This window comes from Poecilia reticulata, chromosome 14 (genome assembly GCF_904066995.2).
Source record: "Poecilia reticulata chromosome 14, P_reticulata-male-v2, whole genome shotgun sequence".
NCBI classification, from domain to species: domain Eukaryota; kingdom Metazoa; phylum Chordata; class Actinopteri; order Cyprinodontiformes; family Poeciliidae; genus Poecilia; species Poecilia reticulata.
In genome coordinates, this window is record NC_088843.1 from 5,826,156 (window position 1) to 5,850,037 (window position 23,882).

Consider the following 23,882-nt stretch of genomic DNA (forward strand, 5'->3'; position numbering starts at 1 on the left):
TCAAGTTTCCGATATGTGTCCCCCTCCCAATGATAAACTTGTTCCTACGCCCTTGGCAACAAGAATCAGGTGAGAAGTACATGTTTCTAAAGCTCTGAGTCTTTCCTCTCTTGAAATAGTCCTGGACAAAGCGATGGAAATGCAAACATAAGAGCCAACTATCAGAATGAGGGGAATGCACATCACCACAATAAGGCCAGCAATAGCCAATATGTGACTGTAAGATTTATCATTTCAGGCCAGCTAATATATTGGGCCATGATCACAGAAGAAGCTTTTAATCTTTACAGACGAACAGAACGAGAGGCGATTAATAAAACCAGCCGAAGTTGCCATGAAACCAACCAAAAACATCCAAGTAGTTACAATGCTATGATACCTTAAAGCAGTGGTCCCCAAACTACCACATTTGGTCCACATTCATATTTTTTTTCATATATTGTATTTTCCGGTTTAACCACCAGGGGGCTCTTTAGCAGGAAGTGTGTCCTGCAAACTGTGGGTGTTTTGTTTGCATGGCACATTGCTGCCATCTGTTGGACTTTAGGGAACTGCTTGACTTTTATGTTATTTAATCAGTGCGGTTGTTTGCTAGCTGAACACACGTGTTTGTTATGAATTCCGCATTCAAGGTCGATTTCTTCGAACTGTAAGTAGGAGCTTATACTTCAAAACGAGCCTTTATGTTAACATATGAGTATATAACATATATATTCCATCAATGGAATATATACTAGTCAGCAGTGGCGCACCTACACATTATTCAGGTGGATGCAAAAACATGGATCGGCGCCCCCCCCAGGGAAGGAGCGTCAGGGTGAAGGAGCAACGTTAACCCCCCACCCCCAGGCGACGATACGTGAAGGGTAAACCTCGCTACATTTACCTCGTTATGTGCGCGAGGTGAAGGAGCGTAAGGCGCGCTGAGGTGTATGTGAGGGCATCATCGGCGCGCCGCCCCCTCCAGGCGGGGTTTTGGCGCCCCCTCTGGTGCTGCGCCCCTATGCGTTGCATGCCCTGCATACCCACTTTTTGCGCCACTGCTAGTCAGTCTCAGTGACCGTTTTACTAACGGTTTTTGCCCATGTGCTTTCTGGGTAAAAATCCATCGAGTCAACAATTCATAAATCAACAATTTCCGGCAGCGATAAAACGATAAACGTGTAACACTTTTTCTGTTACAAACTGACTCCGGCCCCCCACCAGAGAAGGAAAAAGTTATGTGGCCCTCACAGGAAAAAGTTTGGGGATCACTGCCTTAAAGGGAAGCAAATCTCTATTCCTCTGTGCCATGGTGACAAGCGTCCATGACTGTATACCTCCGAATAACAAAACAAAGAACATGTAAGCTAAGCAGGCTTCATAAACAATGTAACTCCTGTTAAACAAAAATGAGTCCAAGAGTTTTGGGATGAGAGCAGTGCTCCCACATAGATCTGTGAAAGCCAAGTTGAAAACTATTATATATTTAGGACTATGTAGAGTCTTCACCATGTAGATAACAGAGAGGAGGAAACCATTGCCAAGGACAGTCATGATGTACACAAAGCACAAGAAGACATAGGGACATGAGGGATGTTGTAAAACCCACCAAGATAAAACTTTGCAGGTCAAACAAATGAGGAGTTAAACGTGGAGGTAAGCAGACTCTCTCTGTACATCACTATTGCACATTTACCAGGATCAAAAAACATAATCAGGAATAACAGAGCATCTTGAAAGACGTTGCTGTCACCCAGCACACCAGAGGATAGCATGAGTGTGCTGCCCTCTGGTCGGTTGCAGGTTTACTTTTCCTTTTATATATTTTCTCCTGTGATTATCATACATCAGTGTGACTCACTGGTTTCTGTCACTCACAAAAAACTCCTTACTGTTACTACAGTACTAAATATCATCTGCAAAAATAACTCTCATATTGGACAAATAAGATATAATTACCCATAATCCAGGAAAGAAAACTTAACTTATGCATGTTATTGACATATCAAGTTGTTGCGTCTGCATCCTTCACGCTGAAGTCATTGAAAGAAGGTTTTGAAAAATAGAAAAGTGATGAGGATGAAAAGTTAAATGAACTTTCTTCAAACTCTCTCTAGAGTTCACAGTGAAGTATACTTTCTTTTCTTTTCTTTTCCTTTATTTAACCAGATAAAATCCTGTTGAGAACCAGATGTCATTTGTAAGAAGGTCCTGGGCAAAAATCAGCAACATAACTTAATATTTTTTAGGAGATAATGATTTTCCAGTAGCTTTAGTTGAGAATCTGTAGGCAAGCTGCATTTAGGCAATATCTCAATCTGTGGTTCTTTATATTTCATTTATTTTGGGTTGTTCAAACATTTCTGCTGTTTATCCTTTTTGGTTATTGTGCTCAGGACATTGCATAGAGATTTAGATTATGCATGATGTGTATGATAGATGTATAGATTATGATGATGTGTGATAAAAATGATGTGAATGACATAAGGAAAATTTCGAACATGCAAATTTGGTAAATGTCACGATAGGAGCAGCATTATGAGCAGCAGTACAGAGACTTAAATTCATTTTTGAGGCTTTTCTGTGTTTGCCAATTAATCGCCTCTTGTTCTGTTCGTCTGTAGAGATTAAAAGCTTCTTCTGTGATCATGGATATTAGCTGGCCTGTAACGATAAATCTTACAGTCACATATTGGCTATTGCTGGCCTTATTGTGGTGATGTGCATTCCCCTCATTCTGATAGTTGGCTCTTATGTTTGCATTTCCATCGCTTTGTCCAGGACTATTTCAAGAGAGAGAAGACTCAGAACTTTAGAAACATGTACTTCTCATCTGATTCTTGCCAATTTTTTTTTTCTTCCATTTGTAGGCACCAATGTGGTTTTGACGATGACAATTGTCCATATGTGTTGTTGTACAAAGTTGACCAGTATTCCAAAAGACATTTTCTCCAACCTCGATCCAACCATCGCCTTGGACATTGTTGCGATCAATGAAGTCAAAAGCTGCCTCTGCACAATCAAGATGGAGGCGGGATCCATCTATTGTTACTGCGTATCCTGATACTGACATAATAATGAATTTCTAATGCATTGTTTAACCCTAGTTTAGATTCTTAGCCCATGTTTACACACAATCACCATCTGTAAACTGCTGTTATTTTCAGAAGTTGATTGAGGAAAAAAAAGTTATTAATTTGCAAAGATACCTTTAATTTGCTGTACACTGTAAATAAAAAAAGTCCCTAATTTACAGTACACTACCGGAAGCTGTGTTTACCATAAAAACCGTAATTATACAGTAAAATTTTGTGGTTGCAGGAATTTTACCATGTTTATAAAGCTGCCTGTATCTTATCGTAAGTTAGAGATTATTTTTTACAGTGTAGCTGTTCCACATAAGTCACTTGCCTATTGATCGGTGTGAATTCAGTTTAACAGCTTTGAGTGTAAAGTATGATTAGAAAAGTCTTACATAAATTCAGTCACTTTCCAATTACTCAAGATAATAACAACACATTCAAAGCCACCATATAAAATTAATACACATACCAAACAGATGGTTGTTTTGTTTATAATTCATAAAACATCAATAAATGACAGAGACAGCATCATATAGATTTATGAAAGATTAACTACAGGCAATAAGTAATGTCAGTCATAATTTAATGGCTGTTTTGTTCATTTTGACTCTTCTGCAAAGTTTCTTAATGGCATCCTTCACTTCTTCTGTCTTCAAAGAGTAGATAGTAGGATTGAGCAGAGGGGGAACTGTAAATGTCAAACTTGAATTTATGATTCTTGCATTTGGATGAATGTAGGAAGTCAGTACAGTTATAGTGGTACCCATAAATGGAAGAAAAAAAATGGCAACAAGAATCAGGTGAGAAGTACATGTTTCTAAAGCTCTGAGTCTTCTCTCTCTTGAAATAGTCCTGGACAAAGCGATGGAAATGCAAACATAAGAGCCAACTATCAGAATGAGGGGAATGCACATCACCACAATAAGGCCAGCAATAGCCAATATGTGACTGTAAGATTTATCGTTACAGGCCAGCTGATATATTGGTCCATGATCACAGAAGAAGCTTTTAATCTCTACAGACGAACAGAACGAGAGGCGATTAATAAAACCAGCTAAAGTTGCCATAAAACCAACCAAAAACATCCAAGAACACAGCAGGATTACAGCAACAGATTTTGTAGTTACAATGCTGTGATACCTTAAAGGGAAGCAAATCGCTATTACTCTGTCATATGCCATGGTGACAAGCGTCCATGACTGTATACCTCCGAATAACAAAACAAAGAACATGTAAGCTAAGCAGGCTTCATAAACAATGTATCTCCTGTTAAACAAAAATGAGTCCAAGAGTTTTGGGATGAGAGCAGTGCTCCCACATAGATCTGTGAAAGCCAAGTTGAAAACTATTATATATTTAGGACTATGTAGAGTCTTCACCATGTAGATAACAGAGAGGAGGAAACCATTGCCAAGGACAGTCATGATGTACACAAAGCACAAGAAGACATAGTAATACTTAACATGAGGGATGTTGTAAAACCCACCGAGATAAAACTTTGCAGGTCGAACAAATGAGGAGTTAAACATGGAGGTAAGCAGACTCTCTCTGTACATTATCAATTCTGTCAAAATTGACAAGATATGAAAAGATGAAATCAGAAAACAAACAGACAGCAGGATAAACACTCACAGCTGCATAACACAAGGTGTTGTAACCTAATTCCCACTGCAGGACGGCAGCTGTTCATGCTCTCCACTGAACTGCACTGTGGAGGTGACTTCATTTATACATCCCTCCTCCTTTCACTCACATGTTGTCTAATAATTTACGCAGTGATGACATCAAGCAACAAAAACTGTTTATCACTTCTGCCATAATGCTGAATCATAAGTGGCTCAACAAAATGTTAGAAAAATAATGAAATTCAGTTTATTTATATAATGCCATAAATCACATGTGTCAAACTCAAGGCCCGCGGGCCACATGTGGCCCGCCATGTCATTTTATGTGGCCCCCCCAGCGTTTTATAGGTCCATGATTGACTTAAAATAGGTTTTCAGCACGAATTGACTACAAACTACATCTCCCATAATGCATTCCGATTGTTACCAGCCAACATTATGGCTTCTCGCCACTAGAGAGCAGCAGAGTCACCTCAAGCTGTTTATTGATTTTCCCAGCGAATAAAACTGAGACATCACAAGCTAACGTCAAAATGTCCAAGAAAAGAAACATCGATTTACAAGACTGTGAATGAAGATGTGTGTGAGTTGGTGTCAGGGCGGCAGGTGGCGCTAGACTTTTTTTGTTATCCGTTATCTTGACCGACAACATAAAAAAAATCGTTCATGTACTATTTTTATCCGTGAAATTACAACCATATTAACATCGGCTATTTAGCCGCATTTTATGCGGTTTAGTTGATATTCACCGTGAATCCAGATCCCATCCCAAATTAAGCAGGTAAATGTATCTACATTTTTCTCCGTAGTGACAAAAACCTCTGACTGAGGCCTCGGTAACTTTTAATAAAATAAATTAAGCGACTTCACTTAAATTAGCATCACTTCACCCGCGGGGGTCTGAACGCATTTCCTCCTCTGCAGAAAAATCTGCGCTAATTCATCAGTCAGTTGGATCTGTCTGATCCAAACAGATCAACTGAACTCTGAGTGTTTTGCCCTGTGCGCGGTCCGGTTTGCGCTTTTACTAGGATTTTTTGTTGTTGTTTTGCGTGTTTTCGCTTCTCCGAAACGGACAGATGTTACGTCTGCAGCTCCTCCAGAACTCCGCTCTCCTGGGTAATGTGCACCAAGAAGGCTCCATTTGTTAAATCTTCTGGATGAGTTACTTCCAGCGGTTTTTAATTCTTCGCAGCCGCGTCCGCAGTGGTTGAGTAGCGGACTGCGCATGTTACAGTCTAACTAACTTCTGCGTCGTCATTTATTTCCTCAAGATAAACTCCCGGCTCCTCAAATGGATGAACACAACGTTGCATTCTCTTTAGTTTTATCTAGTCTGTAATGGAGACTTGAATTTAACGCGCCATTTCAACCAAAGGTTTTGAATGCGCTTCCTAACCAGACGCTCCAAAGCGTTATTTAACAATATGAGGTGTTTAATTTATTTTTAACATTGTATTTTCATACATTTATGCTAGGGCTGCCAAAGTCTAGTTTTCCAGAGCTACCATCTGCAACTTTAGATGCGTTCTTTCTCCATCACACCTGGATCATTGACTCATTATAAGCCTCTACAGAACTGAGTTGCTGCTGATGAGGGAAGTCAACCTTTTGTCTGGGGTGTTTTAGCAGGGATGCATGTAAAAGTTGCAGTCTGGAGAACTGGACCTGGGCACTCCTGATTTGTACCGTCAATGTGGCCCGTTGAGGGAGGCCAATATGCTGAAGTGGCCCTCGGTGAAATTGAGTTTGACACCCCTGCCATAAATGTAGTCTAGAGGAACTTTTACAAAAAGAGTTGTTTCTTCTCAGTCACAGAATAAAAAGTCAGACAGATGGAGCCAAAAATCCTACGCTATTAATCAGACAATAATTTAATTTCCATCTAAATTCGGAGGTTGACTCAAACTGCAGTTTCTCTTCTCACCACAGGTGAGTTTACTTAGAGAGATTATGCTTCCTTGAGCAAATTATATCTGACTTGGCTGTTCTATGTGTTTTAATATTTGATTTTATAATGTAAAATGCAAACAATCTGGAAGAAATAGCAGAATCTTATTAACTATCCCAAGATGTATGGGAAACATTTTCCAAGCTCAATGTTTAGTTGAGAACAAAACTCATTTTAATTTTGGGCCATATCAAGATCAAAAATGTCCTCAAATGCACAGTTTCGGCAGGGTGCTTTGATACAACTATCCGATTGAAAACTGATAAAATATTAATAAATAACTTAAATTGGAACTTCTGAGGTCTAAGTCACTGGAAACCCCTGGGCCTCAAACTCTTTTTCGCCTAGAATCCCACTTTATGCTCTTGTTCAAAATCTCTCTTTGGACATAAGACAGAAATGTTACTCTATGAAGTAAACTAATAAGCCTGCATGTTTTTAAACAACACAGGAACTTGAAGAGAAGCCGTGCAAAAAGAGCCAAAGCCAGAACCTTCTCCGTGGCATAACCATGACAACAAGAGCCACCATGAAGCCCACATTAAAACAACCCAATTTATCGACTGCAACGGAAGCCATGTTTGTTTTTGGAAATAAAAATCAATCATAGCGTAACAAGAAATGCTTATGTCTTTATTGTTTGAACACAGAAATTCCTTACAGGCTGCTTCGTAAAAAAAAAACAATATATGACTCGTAACACAACAATCCACATTTGATTAAATTATATTCTACTGAATCTCTTTATGAGATAAATAGGACACCAGTTTAGAGAAATCATGTTTTTTTGCCCAACATTTATAGTTTTCTTGATCATTTCTAAAAAGGGTCAAATGAAGTAGGTCAGTAGAAAAACATGACACAATTGTTGAAACTAAAAACTACCGTAGTTCAAAAAGGCATTTTTAAGCAAACTTATGAAAAAGCATTTTTAGACAAATAAGAGTACTATGGTTTTTTTTACAGTCAAGTCACATTGTTGTGGAATTTTTAATTCTTATTTTTGATTTAAAAAATATTTTAAATAATTTTTTCATTGACACTTTGATTTCATGGGTCTGCAGGACATAAATGATTGGGTTCAACATTGGTGGCAGCACCGAGGCCAAAGACAAGTTTATGATCCTGTTGTTTGGGTGTATTTTTTCCATCATTGTAAATGTGATTAACACAGGGGTAAAGTAGATAACCACTAACGAAAGATGAGCGATGCAGGTCTTAAAGGCTTTGATTCCTGGTTGAAATGTTGCCACTTTTACTAAAGTATAACTAATATAGAGGTAACTTAAAAGGATAAAAACAAGCGGCAGCCAAAAAATAAGAACAGGATAAAAAAATCCAATTACATCATTTGGAAAATTGTCATTGCAAGCAAGGCGGTAGATCTGACCGTGATCACAGAAATAGCTGTTAATAACCAAAGACTTGCAGAATGAAAGTCTTGTCAGGAGGCCGACAGCAACTAAGACAGCAACTACAGCAAAGATCCAGAAAGAGGCGATCAAAGTCAGCATAGATCTGCAGGTTACTTTTACTTGATAGTGAAGAGGGAATATGATGGCAACCAGCCGGTCGTAGGAGAGAGCAACCAGATTAAAAGACTGCATTGAAAGGCAAGTGTAGCAGAAAAAAAGGAACGTCAAGCAGTCATTGTAGGGGATTATGTTATGGTTAAACAGAAAAATGTCAATCACCTTTGGTACCAGAGCGGAGCTTTCTAACAGGTCCACAAATGCAAGGTTAAAAACGGCAACATACTTTGGAGTTCTTAGATTGTGATCTAAATATATTACAGCCATTACAGCTGTGTTTCCCACCACTGAAATTATATAGAGAAAAAACAGAAAGATGTAGTAGGACTTCATGTTAGGTAAGCCAATAAATCCATTGATTACAAAATACGCAGGACGCACAAAAGTTATATTTTTTCCAAAAGCAGAGTTGAACAGTTCCATTGTAACACTCCTCCAATGTGCCTGGATCTACTAAACGTTCATTAAAGTGTGAAGAATCGTCTTTGGACAGCAGGACTGTCTGGTGCAGAAGATGAGATGCTAGAGAGCCGTTATCCCGATCTCGTCTGGCAGATCTCTGTCAGGCTTTTAAATGACGAAGTGGAGACTTTGGAGAGGAGCAGCGATTCTCGTCTCTCTTTATTCAGATTGCCACTGTCTATTCCCATGTGTGTCCAAGACGAACCCAGTTCACTCAGCGTAACAATGAAATCCTCTGTGTGGTACGTACAATACAATATTAGCTTTGAAAACAAAAACAAGAGTAGTTCTCTGAGATGTGTTACTTACATACATCTTGGTGTTTATTGTAAGAAATACTCCATAACATTATTGTATAAAACATTGAAGGCAGTGAAGGCAGTACAAATATGAACATATGTGTTGCTAAGGCCTTATCAAACGCCGTAAAGTGCCTTGATTCTCACGTAAGATTAAGCTGAAATATTTTTTTTATCCTGCAGAACATAATATTGTAAAAGCTGTGGCTTTAAATAAAAGTCAATCATAGCGTAACAAGAAATACGTATGTCTTTATTGTTTGAACACAGAAATTCTGTACAGGCTGCTTCGTAAAAAAACCACAATAATACAAGTCATATGACTCGTAACACAGCCATCCACATTTGATTAAATTATATTCTACTGAATCTCTTTATGAGATAAATATGTCACCAGTTTAGAGAAATCATGATTTTTTTTCCAACATTTGTAGTTTTCTTGATCATTTCTTAAAAGGGTAAAAGGTCAGTAGAAAAACAAGACACAATTGTTGAAACTAAAAAAAAGGCAATTTTAAGCAAACTTATGAAAAAGCATTTTTAGACAAATAAGAGTACTATGGGTTATTTTACAGTCAAGTCACATTGTTGTGGAATTTTTACTTCTTATTTTTGATTTAAAAAATATTTTAAATAATTTTTTCATTGACACTTTGATTTCATGCGTCTGCAGGACATAAATGATTGGGTTCAACATCGGTGGCAGCACCGAGGCCAAAGACAAGTTTATGATCCTGTTGTTTGGGTGTATTTTTTCCATCATTGTAAATGTGATTAACACAGGGGTAAAGTAGATAACCACTAACGAAAGATGAGCGATGCAGGTCTTAAAGGCTTTGATTCCTTGTTGAAATGTTGCCACTTTTACTAAAGCATAACTAATATAGAGGTAACTTAAAAGGATAAAAACAAGCGGCAGCCAAAAAATAAGAACAGGGTAAAAAAATGCAATGACATTATTTGGAAAATTGTCATTGCAAGCAAGGCGGTAGATCTGACCGTGATCACAGAAATAGCTGTTAATAACCAAAGACTTGCAGAATGAAAGTCTTGTCAGGAGGCCGACAGCAACTAAGAAAGCAACTACAGCAAAGATCCAGAAAGAGGCGATCAAAGTCAGCATAGATCTGCAGGTTACTTTTACTTGATAGTGAAGAGGGAATATGATGGCAACCAGCCGGTCGTAGGAGAGAGCAACCAGATTAAAAGACTGCATTGAAAGGCAAGTGTAGCAGAAAAAAAGGAACGTCAAGCAGTCATTGTAGGGGATTATGTTATGGTTAAACAGAAAGACGTCAATCACCTTTGGTACCAGAGCGGAGCTTTCTAACAGGTCCACAAATGCAAGGTTAAAAACGGCAACATACTTTGGAGTTCTTAGATTGTGATCTAAATATATTACAGCCATTACGGCTGTGTTTCCCACCACTGAAATTATATAGAGAAAAAACAGAAAGATGTAGTAGGACTTCATGTTAGGTAAGCCAATAAATCCATTGATTACAAAATACGCAGGACGCACAAAAGTTATATTTTTTCCAAAAGCAGAGTTGAACAGTTCCATTGTAACACTCCTCCAATGTGCCAGGATCTACTAAACGTTCATTAAAGTGTGAAGAATCGTCTTTGGACAGCAGGACTGTCTGGTGCAGAAGATGAGATGCTAGAGAGCCGTTATCCCGATCTCGTCTGGCAGATCTCTGTCAGGCTTTTAAAACCCTCCTGTTGTCCTCGGGTCAAAATGGCCGAGATTTGTATGTGTTTTCCCTATACACAGAAAATGAGGACAACAGGAGACTTTGGAGAGGAGCAGCGATTCTCGTCTCTCTTTATTCAGATTGCCACTGTCTATTCCCATGTGTGCCAAGACAAACCCAGTTCACTCAGCGTAACAATGAAATCCTCTGTGTGGTACGTACAACATTAGCCTTGAAAACAAAAACAAGAGCAGTTCTCTGAGATGTGTTTAAAGAGATAAATTATACTTACATACATCTTGGTGTTTAACGTAAGAAATACTCAAAAACATTACTGTATAAAACATTGAAGGCAGTGAAGGCAGTACAAATATGAACATATGTGTCGCTAAGGCCTTATTAAACTCCAGTAAAGTGCCTTGATTCTCACGTAAGATTAAGTTGAAATATTTTTTCTATCCTGCAGAACATAATATTGTAAAAGCTGTGGCTTTACTACAAGTCTGACTGCTGTTCCTGAACTTTAATTTGACAATCTGTGGTTCTATCTGTAAGTTTGTGAACATCTACGGTGTTTCTATGTTTTTATGTGATTTCCTTGTGTGTGCAAAACTCTTCACTGAACATTTTGTATCATTTTCTTGGCTCAGCCATATTTCTAACTTATCTTCAGGTCAGCTATTTTAGTTGTTTTTGGGGAATTACAGGAAAACATTTGTTTAATGTATTGCAGGCATGAGGTTGTCATAAGATTATAAATTTAAATTAGGCTCTTATTCATTTGTCTGTTTAATTGCCACCCAGCTTAAGCTGAATAAAATTATTCAAGTATATATATATAAAAATTTAATATTCAAATATGTGCAAGAAATCTGCTCCCATACTAAAATATCACATGTCAATTAGAAAAAAAATGTTTTTAATTAAAATGTTTGTTCATACTGGAGCCATTGTTTCCACTGTAGCCTTGCAGATAAAAGGTCTAATGTTTATTTCATGGCTTTGGGAAACCATGTAAACTGAAAAACATGAACATTTCTATTATATAATAAATTGAGCTAAATATTTCCTGCAAAGCAAACAATATTCTTATTTATGGTTTCATTTCTGTTTAATTACATGTACTGCTTTAACACTCTGAGTTATTTATTTATTTATTTAGATATTTTTTTTATTTACAATTGATACATTACAATTTGTTTTCTCTATTTTAACCTTCAAACTGCTTCATACTTTTGTAATTTTACGCAATATTTTTGTATTTTTAAATGTGTGTACATCGGTCTCAAAAATATTTTTCATTCCTGTCTCTGTAGCCTCTATATCAGTGGTTCTTAACCTGGGTTCGATCGAACCCCAGGGGTTCGGTGAGTCGGTCTCAGGGGTTCGGAGGAGCCTCTGCTGCGGAGATAAAGACACACTTGTGTAAAGTCGTGATGACGCCCCGCTTTGCCATCATTTGCTGCAGAGGATCACGTTACATTGCTTAGCCAATCAGAGGATCACGTTACATTGCTTAGCCAATCAGAGCTGCGGAGGAGCCCTGATTGAAGGAGCTCCACTCTCAGCATGGATTTGAGCTTGTGTCTTTAGTCGCATCTTTTTGGGGTTGCTACTGCCTCTAGTGGCGTGGGGGTGGTAACACAGCTAATATAATTACATTACTAAATCAGAATACGGCAAAAGTATTTTGTGTGTCGGCGGGGGGCGGGGGAAGGAGGAGAGAGAGGAATAAGAAGGGTTCGGTGAATGCGCATATGAAACTGGGGGGTTCGGTACCCCAAAAAAGGTTAAGAACCACTGCTCTATATTGTTTGACTTCCAGGTCATGTGTTTAAAAATAACAGCTTACAAAAATAAGCTCCCATTTTGTTTATCAAATAGTCCTTTATTATAAATGTTTTGAACGACACAATGACCTATTGAACATTTGGAAAATATGTTTAGAATGAGATGTTTAGAGCATAAATATTAACACAGGTGAGTTACTTTAATACCATAAAAAAATTGGAAATTAAACTTCGCAGTGAAGCGACTTTTATATTTTTGAGGAAAGAAAATAAATTCATAGAGTACCAATTTAACAAGATGGTTTAAATTTACAACTCAGATTTTTAACTTCATTTTTTTCATTCAGCCCCTTTCTATAAAGAGTATGTCTATAATCCTCTCTCTCTTGTCATATTCTGTTATTACTGGAAAATCCTGTCACTTCAACGAACTGTTAATGAATAAAAGGAACAAGTACTGGAACATTTTTATTGCAGTCTTGAGGTTTTTCAGATTGTGACTGCTTCAGCTGCTCTGCCAATTTTTTTTTTACATATTCCTTACATATAGTCCTTGAATTTAAAATGGGAGTATTATGTAAAATCAAACTGTTATTCACTCATCAAAAACCTACATAGGGTGTTGCTTTTATTCATTCATGCATGTTTGAGAAATCCTTGAATTTCCTGTGGCAGCCATCCAGGAGTGCCTAAGCTAGATTTATTGAGGTTATCCAAAGTAAATCCAATTAGCAGTGCAATAAAACTGACTTCATGCATTAGGCTTCATACGTCGTTTAGTCTTTTCTGAACTGCAGCTAGTGACACAAAAAACCACTGACACAACCTGACAAAAAAAAAACTAAAGCATAATATAAAGTAGGTCAGCATTAGGTTGTGTAAATTCTCCTTGTTTTATGTATTTTTCTTCACTCTATGCAATATTTAATCTATCACAGCATAATACCTTAAGTCTTTGTTTTTAATATCAAGACATGAGTTTTTCTTGTTTTTTTTGCATTGTTTTGTTTTCTTACACCGTTTACCTCATTTAAACCGTCTTAATGTCATCATTTTATATTTATGTAAAGATCCCACTTCGCTTAGAAACAAGTTAATTTCTTATTTTCAATCAGCACGATTTTAATTCTAGTGAAAATAATTAAGAATATCTAATCTTCCTACATTTTTTTATAGAATACTGGCATATCTAGCAAGAAATTAATAGACTAATATACTTAATATTATGACAAACTTTTCTTTAACATATTGGAGCCATCTACACAACATGTAACAGAAGATTTTAATGAATATTTTTATGATCATGACAGGAAGAAAAAGACTCACAATACAAAATCAAAAAGAACAAATGTTTGCATATGAGCTGAACCACGTCCTACTTCCCAGTAATTCTGAATTTCCTTCTGATTTTCAATATTTTCTGCAGCGAAGCTTTTATCTCTTGTGTCTGCAAAACATAAATGATTGGATTCAACATGGGTGGAAAAACAGAAGTAAGAGACAAGTTGATGATCCGGGCATTCGGATGTATTCTCGAACTCATAGTAAATGTGATTATTATCGGGAGGAAGTAGATTACCACCAACGAGAGATGAGCTGTGCAGGTTTTAAAAGTTTTTGCTCTCTCATGAGCTGCGGTAACTTTAGCCAAAACACAACCAATGCAGACGTAACTGGACACAATGAATAAAAAAGGGAGCCATAGAAGAAGCACTGGTAATAAATTACCAACGACTGAATTAGGAAAATTGTCATTGCAAGCAAGTTTATACAACTGGCCATGGTCGCAGAAATAGCTGTTAATGACCACAGACCCACAGAAGGAAAGCCTTGTAAGAAGGCCAACTGCAATTAAAGTACAAGTTATTACAAAAAGCCAAAAAAAGGTAATCATGGAAAACATAATCTTATGAGTAACCTTTACATGATAGTGCAGAGGAAACATGATGGCCATCAGGCGATCGTAGCAGAGAGCAACCAGATTAAGAGCCTGCATCGAAAGGCAAGTGTAGCAGAAGAAAAGGAACGTCAAGCAGTCGTTGTAGGGGACATAATAATGATTAAGCAAAAAGATATCCAGGACCTTTGGTACCAGAGCACAGCTACCTAAGAGGTCCACAAATGCAAGGTTAAAAACTGCAACATACTTTGGAGTTCTGAGGTTCTGATCCAGACAGATTACAGCCATTACAGCCATGTTTCCCAGCACTGAAACAAAATAGACAAAAAAGAGAAAGACGTAGTAATACTTCATGTTTGGTAAACCAATAAATCCGCTGATGATGAAATAAGGAGGACGGATAAAAGTGATGTTCATTCCTAAAGCAGAGTTGAAAACGTCCATTTTAAAATATGCAGAGTGTACGTTTGAGCAAGTTCTGTCAGAGCAGTCAACAGCGCTGCAGACGTCAGCACTGTTACTAGTTCAGATGTTCATGGTGTTCTGACAACTGTGGAGGGTTTTTATTCCTGCTGTTTTTTATGCCCCAATCCCTCCAGTGTATTTTTTATGCCCAATCCCTCCGGTGTATTTGAGCTTCAACAAACACAAGCTTCATCCAAATGAAAAAGTTTGATCTTGTGGAACTTTCCTCTGCAGCTTGTGTGTAACTTTCTAATAATCCCATCATTACATTTTGGGTTGAGGCCACTGATCCATCCAGGCATCTAAATGCTATGATCTACTAACTTTTTAAGGAACTTTTTGTCAGTAATGAAAAACGCAAGACAGAAACAATTGCTAAAGGATTTTCAGATATTCTTTGATTTATGTTTCTGAGACCAAAAAAATTGAGTCATGAAAGTTAAAATACTAATTTAGACTAACAAGTTTTGAAGCATTACACAGTCTATTAATTTATTTCTGATAGGAACTAAGATGGGATTCACTAAAAACATAATAAACTAAGAAAAAACATAAAGAGCACCAGAGCAAAAAGATTAAGAGCACACACACACACACACACCCACACACACACGCACGCACACACACACACACACACACACACACACACACACACACACATATATACATATATATATATATATATATATATATATATATATATATTCTTTGAAACTGTATCTTTGAAAAGTTTCAAGCATCAGAAGCTAAGTCTACTAACAAAGTCCCTGAGGTGCTCAAAGGTCATAGGTTAATATATATTCCGCTTCTTTTCTTCAAAAACATTAGAAACTTTCCTCCTCAAATACTTGGATGGTTTAATGCTACCAAAGTATTTACACTTTTTCGGATCTGTTCTTGCAAACCTTTTCTGACCATTTTAGCAGATACATTTTGCTTGTATCTGATAAAATGTCGGAGGTCATTAGTGGAGTACAATGCACTATTGCTATGTTCAGGAAACCATTCTGAGGTTTTTAGAGCTTTGAGACATGATGCGTTAATCATCAGAAGATGGACAATTTGTATGATAGACATGGTCAGCAATAATACTCAGGCAGTGCCATTTAGATGAGGTTTAACTAATCCTACGGAGACCCAGGAGTGCCAAGAAACCAAACTGAAACATAGCAATATGTGTTTGGATAAACTCTCTTTATTTGTCTCACATGCAAGCATACTAAAATGTACAGCATTTACATGTTTACATAATAATGTAACTGGATCTCACTTAGCCATAACTTTGTCTCGCTGTGTAAATTTTAGTATTCTTTTAATTGACAATCGAATTTCTTGTGTATATAAAACATAAACAATTGGGTTCAACATGGGTGGGATTACTGAGGTCAAAGACAGGTTAATGATCCTGGCATTTGGATGTATCTCTGCACCTATGGTAAAAGTGATTAATATTGGGATGAAATAGATTGCCACTAATGAAAGATGGCCTGTGCAGGTTTTTAGTGCCTTTACTCTTTCTTTAACTACAGCCACTTTAAATAAAGCAAAGGCAATGCAAATGTAGCTGGATAAGATGAAAACCATGGGAAGCCAAAGAATTAAAATCGGCGAAAGAAAACTAATGATTATACTGGGAAAATTGTCATTGCATGCAAGCTCAAACATCAGGCCATGGTCACAGAAATAGCTGTTAATGACCACAGACCCACAGAAGGAAAGCCTTGTAAGAAGGCCAACTGCAATTAAAGTACAAGTTATTACAAAAAGCCAAAAAAAGGTAATCATGGAAAACATAATCTTATGAGTAACCTTTACATGATAGTGCAGAGGAAACATGATGGCCATCAGGCGATCGTAGCAGAGAGCAACCAGATTAAGAGCCTGCATCGAAAGGCAAGTGTAGCAGAAGAAAAGGAACGTCAAGCAGTCGTTGTAGGGGACATAATAATGATTAAACAAAAAGATATCCAGGACCTTTGGTATCAGAGCACAGCTACCTAAGAGGTCCACAAATGCAAGGTTAAAAACTGCGACATACTTTGGAGTTCTGAGGTTCTGATCCAGACAGATTACAGCCATTACAGCCACGTTTCCCAGCACTGAAACTATACATACAAAAAAGAGAAAGACGTAGTAATACTTCATATTAGGTAAGCCAACAAATCCACTTATTATAAAATATGCAGGGTGCACAAGTGATACATTCTTTCCAAAAGCAGAGTTAAAAGGCTCCATTGTAAGGATGTTGTCACACCTGATGTGTCCCAGTTCTGTCACTACAGGCAGAAGAGCAGACACCAGCCCTCCTACTGCCGTTCGCTGCAGAGCTCTGAGAGCCTTTAACTGTCCAGGCCTTGTTTTTCTCTGCTTGGTCCCTGGAGAGCAAGCATATTCAAATACAGCTTGTGAATATGCAGCCTGCAGGCGTTTTGATGTTAGATTTGTTTTTAGGATGTAAAAACTTTCTCATAATACTTGAAGAAATGCACCTTTAGCCATTTCGGAAAGGTATTTGACTGTAATCTGTATAACATTACAGAGGGGCAGACTGCCATATGGGACTACTGGGTGTTTTCCCAGTGGGCTGGTGGTTTAGCCTGGGAAAAAACTGTCGCATTCAAACTGTAGTAATGCAGCGCTCATCAAACTGCACCATATAAAATACTCTCTCTACTTTTCCTCCTTTCCAGACACACAGATCTGGCCAGCATTTGGCTGCAGTGTGGACTTATGAACACATGAACAAGTACCACAGAGCCAGTTCGCTTAGAAGGAAGAGCAGAGATCAGAAAAACATTTTCCATAAATCCTGGTCTACAAAAACAAATAACCTCAACAGTCAGAAGAAATAAAAGCTTTTCCTTACTAAGCGCCACATAAGTTGTTGTATGGAGTCTGAAGTAGGATATGCTTTTGAAACCCCTCTTCCTGTTTAGAACATCACCACCACTAACAGTCTTTGCACTTTTGTCATGTTGTCCATTGAAAATCAGTTGACCGGAAAGACATGATTAATCATTTTATTATGAAATGACTCGACTTTTGGGTCATGGAGAGTCGGACTGAGCAAGAACCAGAAAGCTGACAGGAAAAGTTTCTGCAAAATATTTGAGATAGTCTTGCTCAGAAATCTGCTATGAATTGTGGAGTACTTTTTGTTTTTCTTTTGCGTGTATTTCCTCTAACTCATGTAAAGCACTTTAAATTTCCTTGTTGCTAATATGTGCTACATAAATAAGATCACCTCACCTTACCTTATTTTCACTACTTTGAGATGATGATGCTATTATTTAATTTGATAACAAAATTATGCATCCAATTTTATAAATGTTAAATAGGTTTAAATATAAATTTAAATGTTTTGTTTTTTGTATTTCAAGAATTTTTTTTAACAGTTTTTCATCTGGAATTTCTTCAATTTAAAGTAGAGTAAGATTTGGCCCTTAGCACATTTTTAAATGTCTGCTTTTAATCTCGATTACAACAATAAATGTTGTGCTGGTATCAATATTTGATCAAAGGAAGAAACACAGTTACAAGCCTTTAAAGTTGATTATGTAAAGATTTTTGATGGATCAGATAGATTTTAAAAATGTGATGAAAGGTCAAAGGACACTGCTTGAATTATTTTATGTTTTTTTACTTCATAATGTTTTTATTGTTATGGCAGTCACATACTATTTACACAGCCCTTTACACTTTTGATCAGATAATCAAGTGTGAACACATTTCATTTTTTGAAATAATTTGCTTAATCCACCTTTTTGCATTTAAAACTTGATTATATTGATACTGAAGGCTAGCTACTGTAAAAGATAACCTCTCCCATAAACAATCTAATGTCTTTTTTTAGGCTCTCAGTGTGACTGAAAATAGTTAAATGGCAGAAAAGACAAAATATTGTGTAATTAGGACATTTACTATAGAATTACAACTAAATATAGATAGAGTAACAAATAATTAGGACAATGTTAGCATTTTGCTGTCAGATTAAGCAGACTCTCACTTTAGTTAAGTCACTATTATCCCACAATCTACAATAAAACATTTCATTTATATTTTTCTCATTTCTGAGCTTATAGGAGGAGGAGTTTTTTTATTAATCTGGAAATAAAAACATTTTACTGATCAGTTGTTCTCCAATTTGAAAGTTCAAATATTTCTGAAACAGTTTATTAAAAGCCAATATATTTACTTTGCAAGTCTGGTTTCTGCTATAAATAAAATTTGAAGACCCACAAAATGATATTTTTTTCATGCTTTGTTTTAGAACACATTTTATTAAGCATCTTCACTTTACAGCAGGTTTGACATATCTGGATGTAATTCAGTGTGATACTCTCTTAACCTTATTCAGTGTGGTTTGGAACATATCAAATGTAATTTCATGTTTTTAAAATAAATCATTGATTAAATGTAGAAAAAAAAGCCAAACATTTCTCTTGTTTCAGTGACAGTAAAAACATTCCCTCATGCAAATTGTCAAAGAAGATGAACAGACAAAAAAAAAATTTTAATTATCTATCTTACACATTTAAGTCCAACATTCCCAACATTTTATTCTAATATTGTTTTTAATTTCATAGTTAAACACTGTGTATCTACTTAAGATCAAAAAGAAAACCTGTTTGTGTTTGCTCTGCTCACTTTTTATGCTTACTACATTTATTCCAGTCATACAATTTGGTTCCTGGATAGATTAAAAATTTCCATCCAATTTTTTACTGCCTTGTTTTCTTTATGAGCTTTTTCAAAGCTTGCTTTATTTCCTGTGTCTGAAAAACATAAATGATGGGATTCAGCATCGGTGGAATTATAGTAGTCAGTGACAGGTTTATGATCCTGGCGTTAGGGTGCATTTTGCTTCCGATTCCAAAAACAAGAGTAACGGGGAGAAAATAAATGGTCACTAATGAAAGATGTCCTGTGCAAGTCTTAAAAGCCTTTCTTCGTTCCTGCGCTGTTGAAATTTTTGACAAAGCATAAACAATACAGCAGTAAGTTGTTAGGATAAATGCTAGAGGAAGCCAAAGCATAATAACTGGACACAAAACACCAACTACACGGCTGGGGGAAACATCGTTGCAGCCCAGTCTGTACACAGGGCCATGGTCACAGAAGTAGCTGTCAATAACCACAGACTTACAGAATGACAATCTTGTGATTAAGCCAACAGCAATGAGGACAAGAGTGATGGCAAAAATCCACAAAAAGGCGATCAAATTGATCATAAACCTTTGGGTCACTTTCACGTGGTAGTGCAGAGGGTACATGATTGCCATCAGTCTATCATAAGACAGTGCGACCAGGTTAAAACATTGCATTGATAGTAGTGTGAAGCCAAAAAACATGAAGGTCAAGCATTCATTGTATGAAATATAGCGATGATTGAACAGGAACATGTTAATGATTTTTGGTAAAAAAGTTGTGCTGCTTAAGATGTCAGTTAGAGCGAGACTGAAAACCGCAACGTATTTTGGACCTTTCAGAGTATGATCCACAATTATGAGAGTCAGCACAGTCCCATTTCCTACCACTGAAAGAACATAAACAAACAGCAGAAAGACAAAGTAGAAGTTCACATTAGGAATACCAATAAAACCTGCTATGATAAAATATGCAGGATGGACAAAGGTGATGTTTTCCTCAAGAGCTGGATTGAAAAGTTCCATCTACTCGCTTCAAGTCTTTTCTACTTCGACAAGCTTTGTTCAGAGGAGAGCAACTGAAATGGAAACACTGCTTCTCTTTTCTGACTTATAAGAGTTGAGGTTTGTTCCCTTGTGTCAGCTTTACAGAAACTCAAAGTTTGGTTACCAGGAGTGGAAATACCTTTGTTGTAGAAACCAAGCACATGCTCAGACTTGAAACTTTTATAAATAAATAAATGACATTACTGGTAGTGAGTTGATGCTTGAAGAACTTTCATATCAAACACATTAAAGTGACCTCTCTCTCTAATCAGATAAATTTAGTAAGTGTATTCATTCTCATCTCATGTTTTAACTTATAAAACATTAGGCCAGTATATATATATATATACTGGCCTAATCCATATATATATATATATATATATATATATATATATATATATATATATATATATATATATATATATATATATATATATATATATATATATATATATGGATGGATGGATGGATGGATGGGTGGGTGGGTGGGTGGGTCGGTCTCGAGACCATTTTTTGATGGTCTCGTCTCAGACTCATTTTATTTCAAGACCGGTCAAGACCGCAACTGTGAAAATATCACTAAACGTACAGCATACTGTCCAGTTTATTTGTTAACATCTTTGTTTTCACTGGATGCAAAATGCACCGATTAAAATCCAACCAATTACGTGTTTCTGTTACTCCCCCTCCCCACCTTTCACTCGCATGTGGTGCTCCAAGACATGCGCAGTGGTTTCCTCTTAGCGGCAGAAGATGTCTGTCTAATCGTCAGTAATATAATAGCGTTGCATAAATCATAAGAAATCCGATGGCCACAGCTTACTCAGCAGCGCTTCGCTTTCACAGACGGTGGGGACAACTCTAACTTTTTTCGTCGCTTAGAAAAGTAGCTCAAAGAAAGTTAAGCTCCGTTGACATGATGCTAGCAAAGCTAGTCAACTTGACGTTGTGTCCAAAAGTCTGCAATATAGAGATGTGACATTCAGAAACAGTCCGATTCTTCTGCACAGCTTTTTACTTATTAGATAGGATTGGAGTGTCACTGAGAGCCGTTGTTCTATCAGATTACCATACGCTGTCAGAATAGCATACATGCAGTAAGTACCACTCCTTCGCATGCGCATTAAGAAGTCTGACCGTCAGAGGAGTTGTCAGTTCAACATACGCAACAAGTTATGGCAAAAATGATAAATGTATATATATATATATATATATATATATATATATGCATGCGTTGTCGTGGTTTCGATATGTATTTAAAACAGGGTCTGGCTGCAGCTGGAGTGAACTACAACACACGCCCGTGTAAAACTCATTAACCTACTTAACCACTAAGTCAGGATGCCATACAACTGTTAATAACAAAGTGTATGACGATCTACGTCCTGATTCTATGTTGCTGATTAAATTAAATATTATGGTAATGACGATCTGACCTGATAGAACACCCGTTCTTTGTTCTTGTAATGCTCTGTGTACACTGCAGTAGCTATCATTATCTTATTTAATTATGTACGTTGATATTTTTTAAATTAACAAATAACTAAAACACAAGAACGAAAGAGCATGCAGAGCATGCACATTGCTCTTTTATTGTTTTTGGTCAAAGTGGCAGCTGTAATGTGTGCCATGGTGTCAGACTACCTGGCTTCATGTAGCGGGAGAGAGCGTCTTGTGCTTGATTACTTCTTGCTTGTTGCTCCTTGGTCAATGTTCATAGTTGAGCATTATTTACCATCATGGCATTGCCTCAATTGCTATGTTTAATGGTGTAGACAGTGGTGGTTTCTGACAAGAGCAATATGGGCAAATGCCCAGGGTGATATCTTTTTAGGGATGGCACGAGACCACCACGGACTGTAGCACAGAGATGGAATATTTAATATTGGTAAAATGTATTAAGTACTTAATATCTAGGTGTTGTTATGGGAATATGGATCTTTCAGATCAATTTGAGAAGCAATTTTGATCATATTTTACATTTTATTGTGTCATGTAGCGCGGGCCCTTGGTCTTGGTCTTGACTCAGTCTCGACTTCCCTCGGTCTTGGTCTTGACTTGACCTCGGACCCTAAAAGTCTTGGTCTTGTCTCAGTCTCGATACACTCTGGTCTTGGTCTTGTCTTGGTCTCGGGTTAGGTGGTCTTGACCACAACACTGCATTAGGCATTATAAATGCAGACCAGTCTCGACCTGAGTCGAGACTGGTCTTGACTCAGTCTCGACTTCCCTCGGTCTTGGTCTTGACTTGACCTCGGACCCTAAAAGTCTTGGTCTTGTCTCAGTCTCGATACACTCTGGTCTTGGTCTTGTCTTGGTCTCGGGTTAGGTGGTCTTGACCACAACACTGCATTAGGCATTATAAATTGTTGCTAAATTATAGGATCAACTTCCTTCACATTTAAACTGATTTAATCTGATGATTGTACAGCCTGCTTAGCGCTCTTGTTTCAATTACTGGCACACCTTTGACCCAGTCCCTAAAATTGGCCTCAGCACTCCAATGTAAATCACAAAATGCTAAGTAGGTTTAAGATAATCTTCAGAAATCAACTTCAGTTCAGAAATATTTTAACAGTTGCATAAAAAATAAACAAATTTGGTAAGAATTAATTTGCCAAGAAAATGAAAGTATCTATGATAATACTTTTATGTTAGAGCTAGAGAAGGAAACAGAATGACTCACTGTTCAATTTGCCCAAAATGTGTCCAAAGTGGAAAATAATTTTCCAATCGTTGATCAAACCATAAATGCTAACAGGTCATGCTAACACCTCCACCCTTTACTGCAGAGGTTGCAACTGTGGGAGCAAGCTAACTATTTTAAGTTTCAGAAATAAAGGTTTCAAAGCCATTTGAAGATAAACTATTTTCTACAGAAGCACGTCAACTGGTTGTGTTGCTCTGTTTTGATCAAAAAATAGATTTCAACCTTGTTCTCTAATAGAATAAGCTGTAAAACAGTTTATTTAATGTCACTGAGAGAAAAAAATAGGCAATGTTATTTTCTGAAGAGGAGACGGTTTCAAATATACGTTGGTAAAACAAACAGTGTTTTAATAATATAAAATTCATATGAGGCGCAGTAGTCTATAGTGCTAAGCTAATATCCCAAACCTTCAGGCAATCAAAAACATCATTATTGTACAATATTGTCAATATCAATGTTTTTAGAGCAATAAGACACCATAAAAACATGGAAGTAATGTTTTGTTAATGTTAATGTTAATCCAATATGAAATACTGTAAATGGGTCCAGCAAACAAAGACAATTTAATTATTCAGGTTTTTTATTTTATATCTTCAGTTAGAGTAAATAACATTTTCTTCTAGAGGAAACAGCGGATTATTTCATAAATCTGAATTTCATTTTAAGTAAATCTTTGTTGAACTGTAACTTTTA

General features: G+C 36.9%; 6 protein-coding genes and 1 pseudogene across 6 annotated transcripts; all 7 read right to left on the reverse strand.

Moving 5' to 3' along the window:
• Positions 1–1,661, reverse strand: LOC108166856 (olfactory receptor 1L4-like; annotated as a pseudogene).
• A 1,839-nt stretch (positions 1,662–3,500) lies between these two features.
• On the reverse strand, positions 3,501–4,953 carry LOC145554911 (olfactory receptor 1-like). Its single transcript, XM_081615806.1, has one exon. It carries the CDS (start codon positions 4,619–4,621, stop codon positions 3,641–3,643), a length of 981 nt encoding a protein of 326 aa, XP_081471932.1. The 5' UTR covers positions 4,622–4,953; the 3' UTR covers positions 3,501–3,640.
• Positions 4,954–7,334: 2,381 nt separating this feature from the next.
• Positions 7,335–8,890, reverse strand: LOC145554914 (olfactory receptor 1f45-like). Its single transcript, XM_081615811.1, has one exon. The coding sequence runs from the start codon at positions 8,594–8,596 to the stop codon at positions 7,613–7,615; it is 984 nt and encodes a 327-aa protein (XP_081471937.1). The 5' UTR covers positions 8,597–8,890; the 3' UTR covers positions 7,335–7,612.
• A 42-nt stretch (positions 8,891–8,932) lies between these two features.
• On the reverse strand, positions 8,933–10,746 carry LOC103461489 (olfactory receptor 1f45-like). The gene has a single exon (XM_008403778.3). It carries the CDS (start codon positions 10,496–10,498, stop codon positions 9,515–9,517), a length of 984 nt encoding a protein of 327 aa, XP_008402000.2. The 5' UTR covers positions 10,499–10,746; the 3' UTR covers positions 8,933–9,514.
• Positions 10,747–13,742: 2,996 nt separating this feature from the next.
• On the reverse strand, positions 13,743–14,975 carry LOC108166078 (olfactory receptor 1E16-like). The gene has a single exon (XM_017303640.2). The coding sequence runs from the start codon at positions 14,763–14,765 to the stop codon at positions 13,797–13,799; it is 969 nt and encodes a 322-aa protein (XP_017159129.2). The 5' UTR covers positions 14,766–14,975; the 3' UTR covers positions 13,743–13,796.
• Positions 14,976–15,979: 1,004 nt separating this feature from the next.
• LOC103475585 (olfactory receptor 52E8-like) lies at positions 15,980–17,085 on the reverse strand. The gene has a single exon (XM_008427359.2). It carries the CDS (start codon positions 17,019–17,021, stop codon positions 16,053–16,055), a length of 969 nt encoding a protein of 322 aa, XP_008425581.1. The 5' UTR covers positions 17,022–17,085; the 3' UTR covers positions 15,980–16,052.
• Positions 17,086–19,093: 2,008 nt separating this feature from the next.
• Positions 19,094–20,490, reverse strand: LOC103475586 (olfactory receptor 6C4-like). The gene has a single exon (XM_008427360.1). The coding sequence runs from the start codon at positions 20,456–20,458 to the stop codon at positions 19,508–19,510; it is 951 nt and encodes a 316-aa protein (XP_008425582.1). The 5' UTR covers positions 20,459–20,490; the 3' UTR covers positions 19,094–19,507.
• Positions 20,491–23,882: the final 3,392 nt, after the last annotated feature.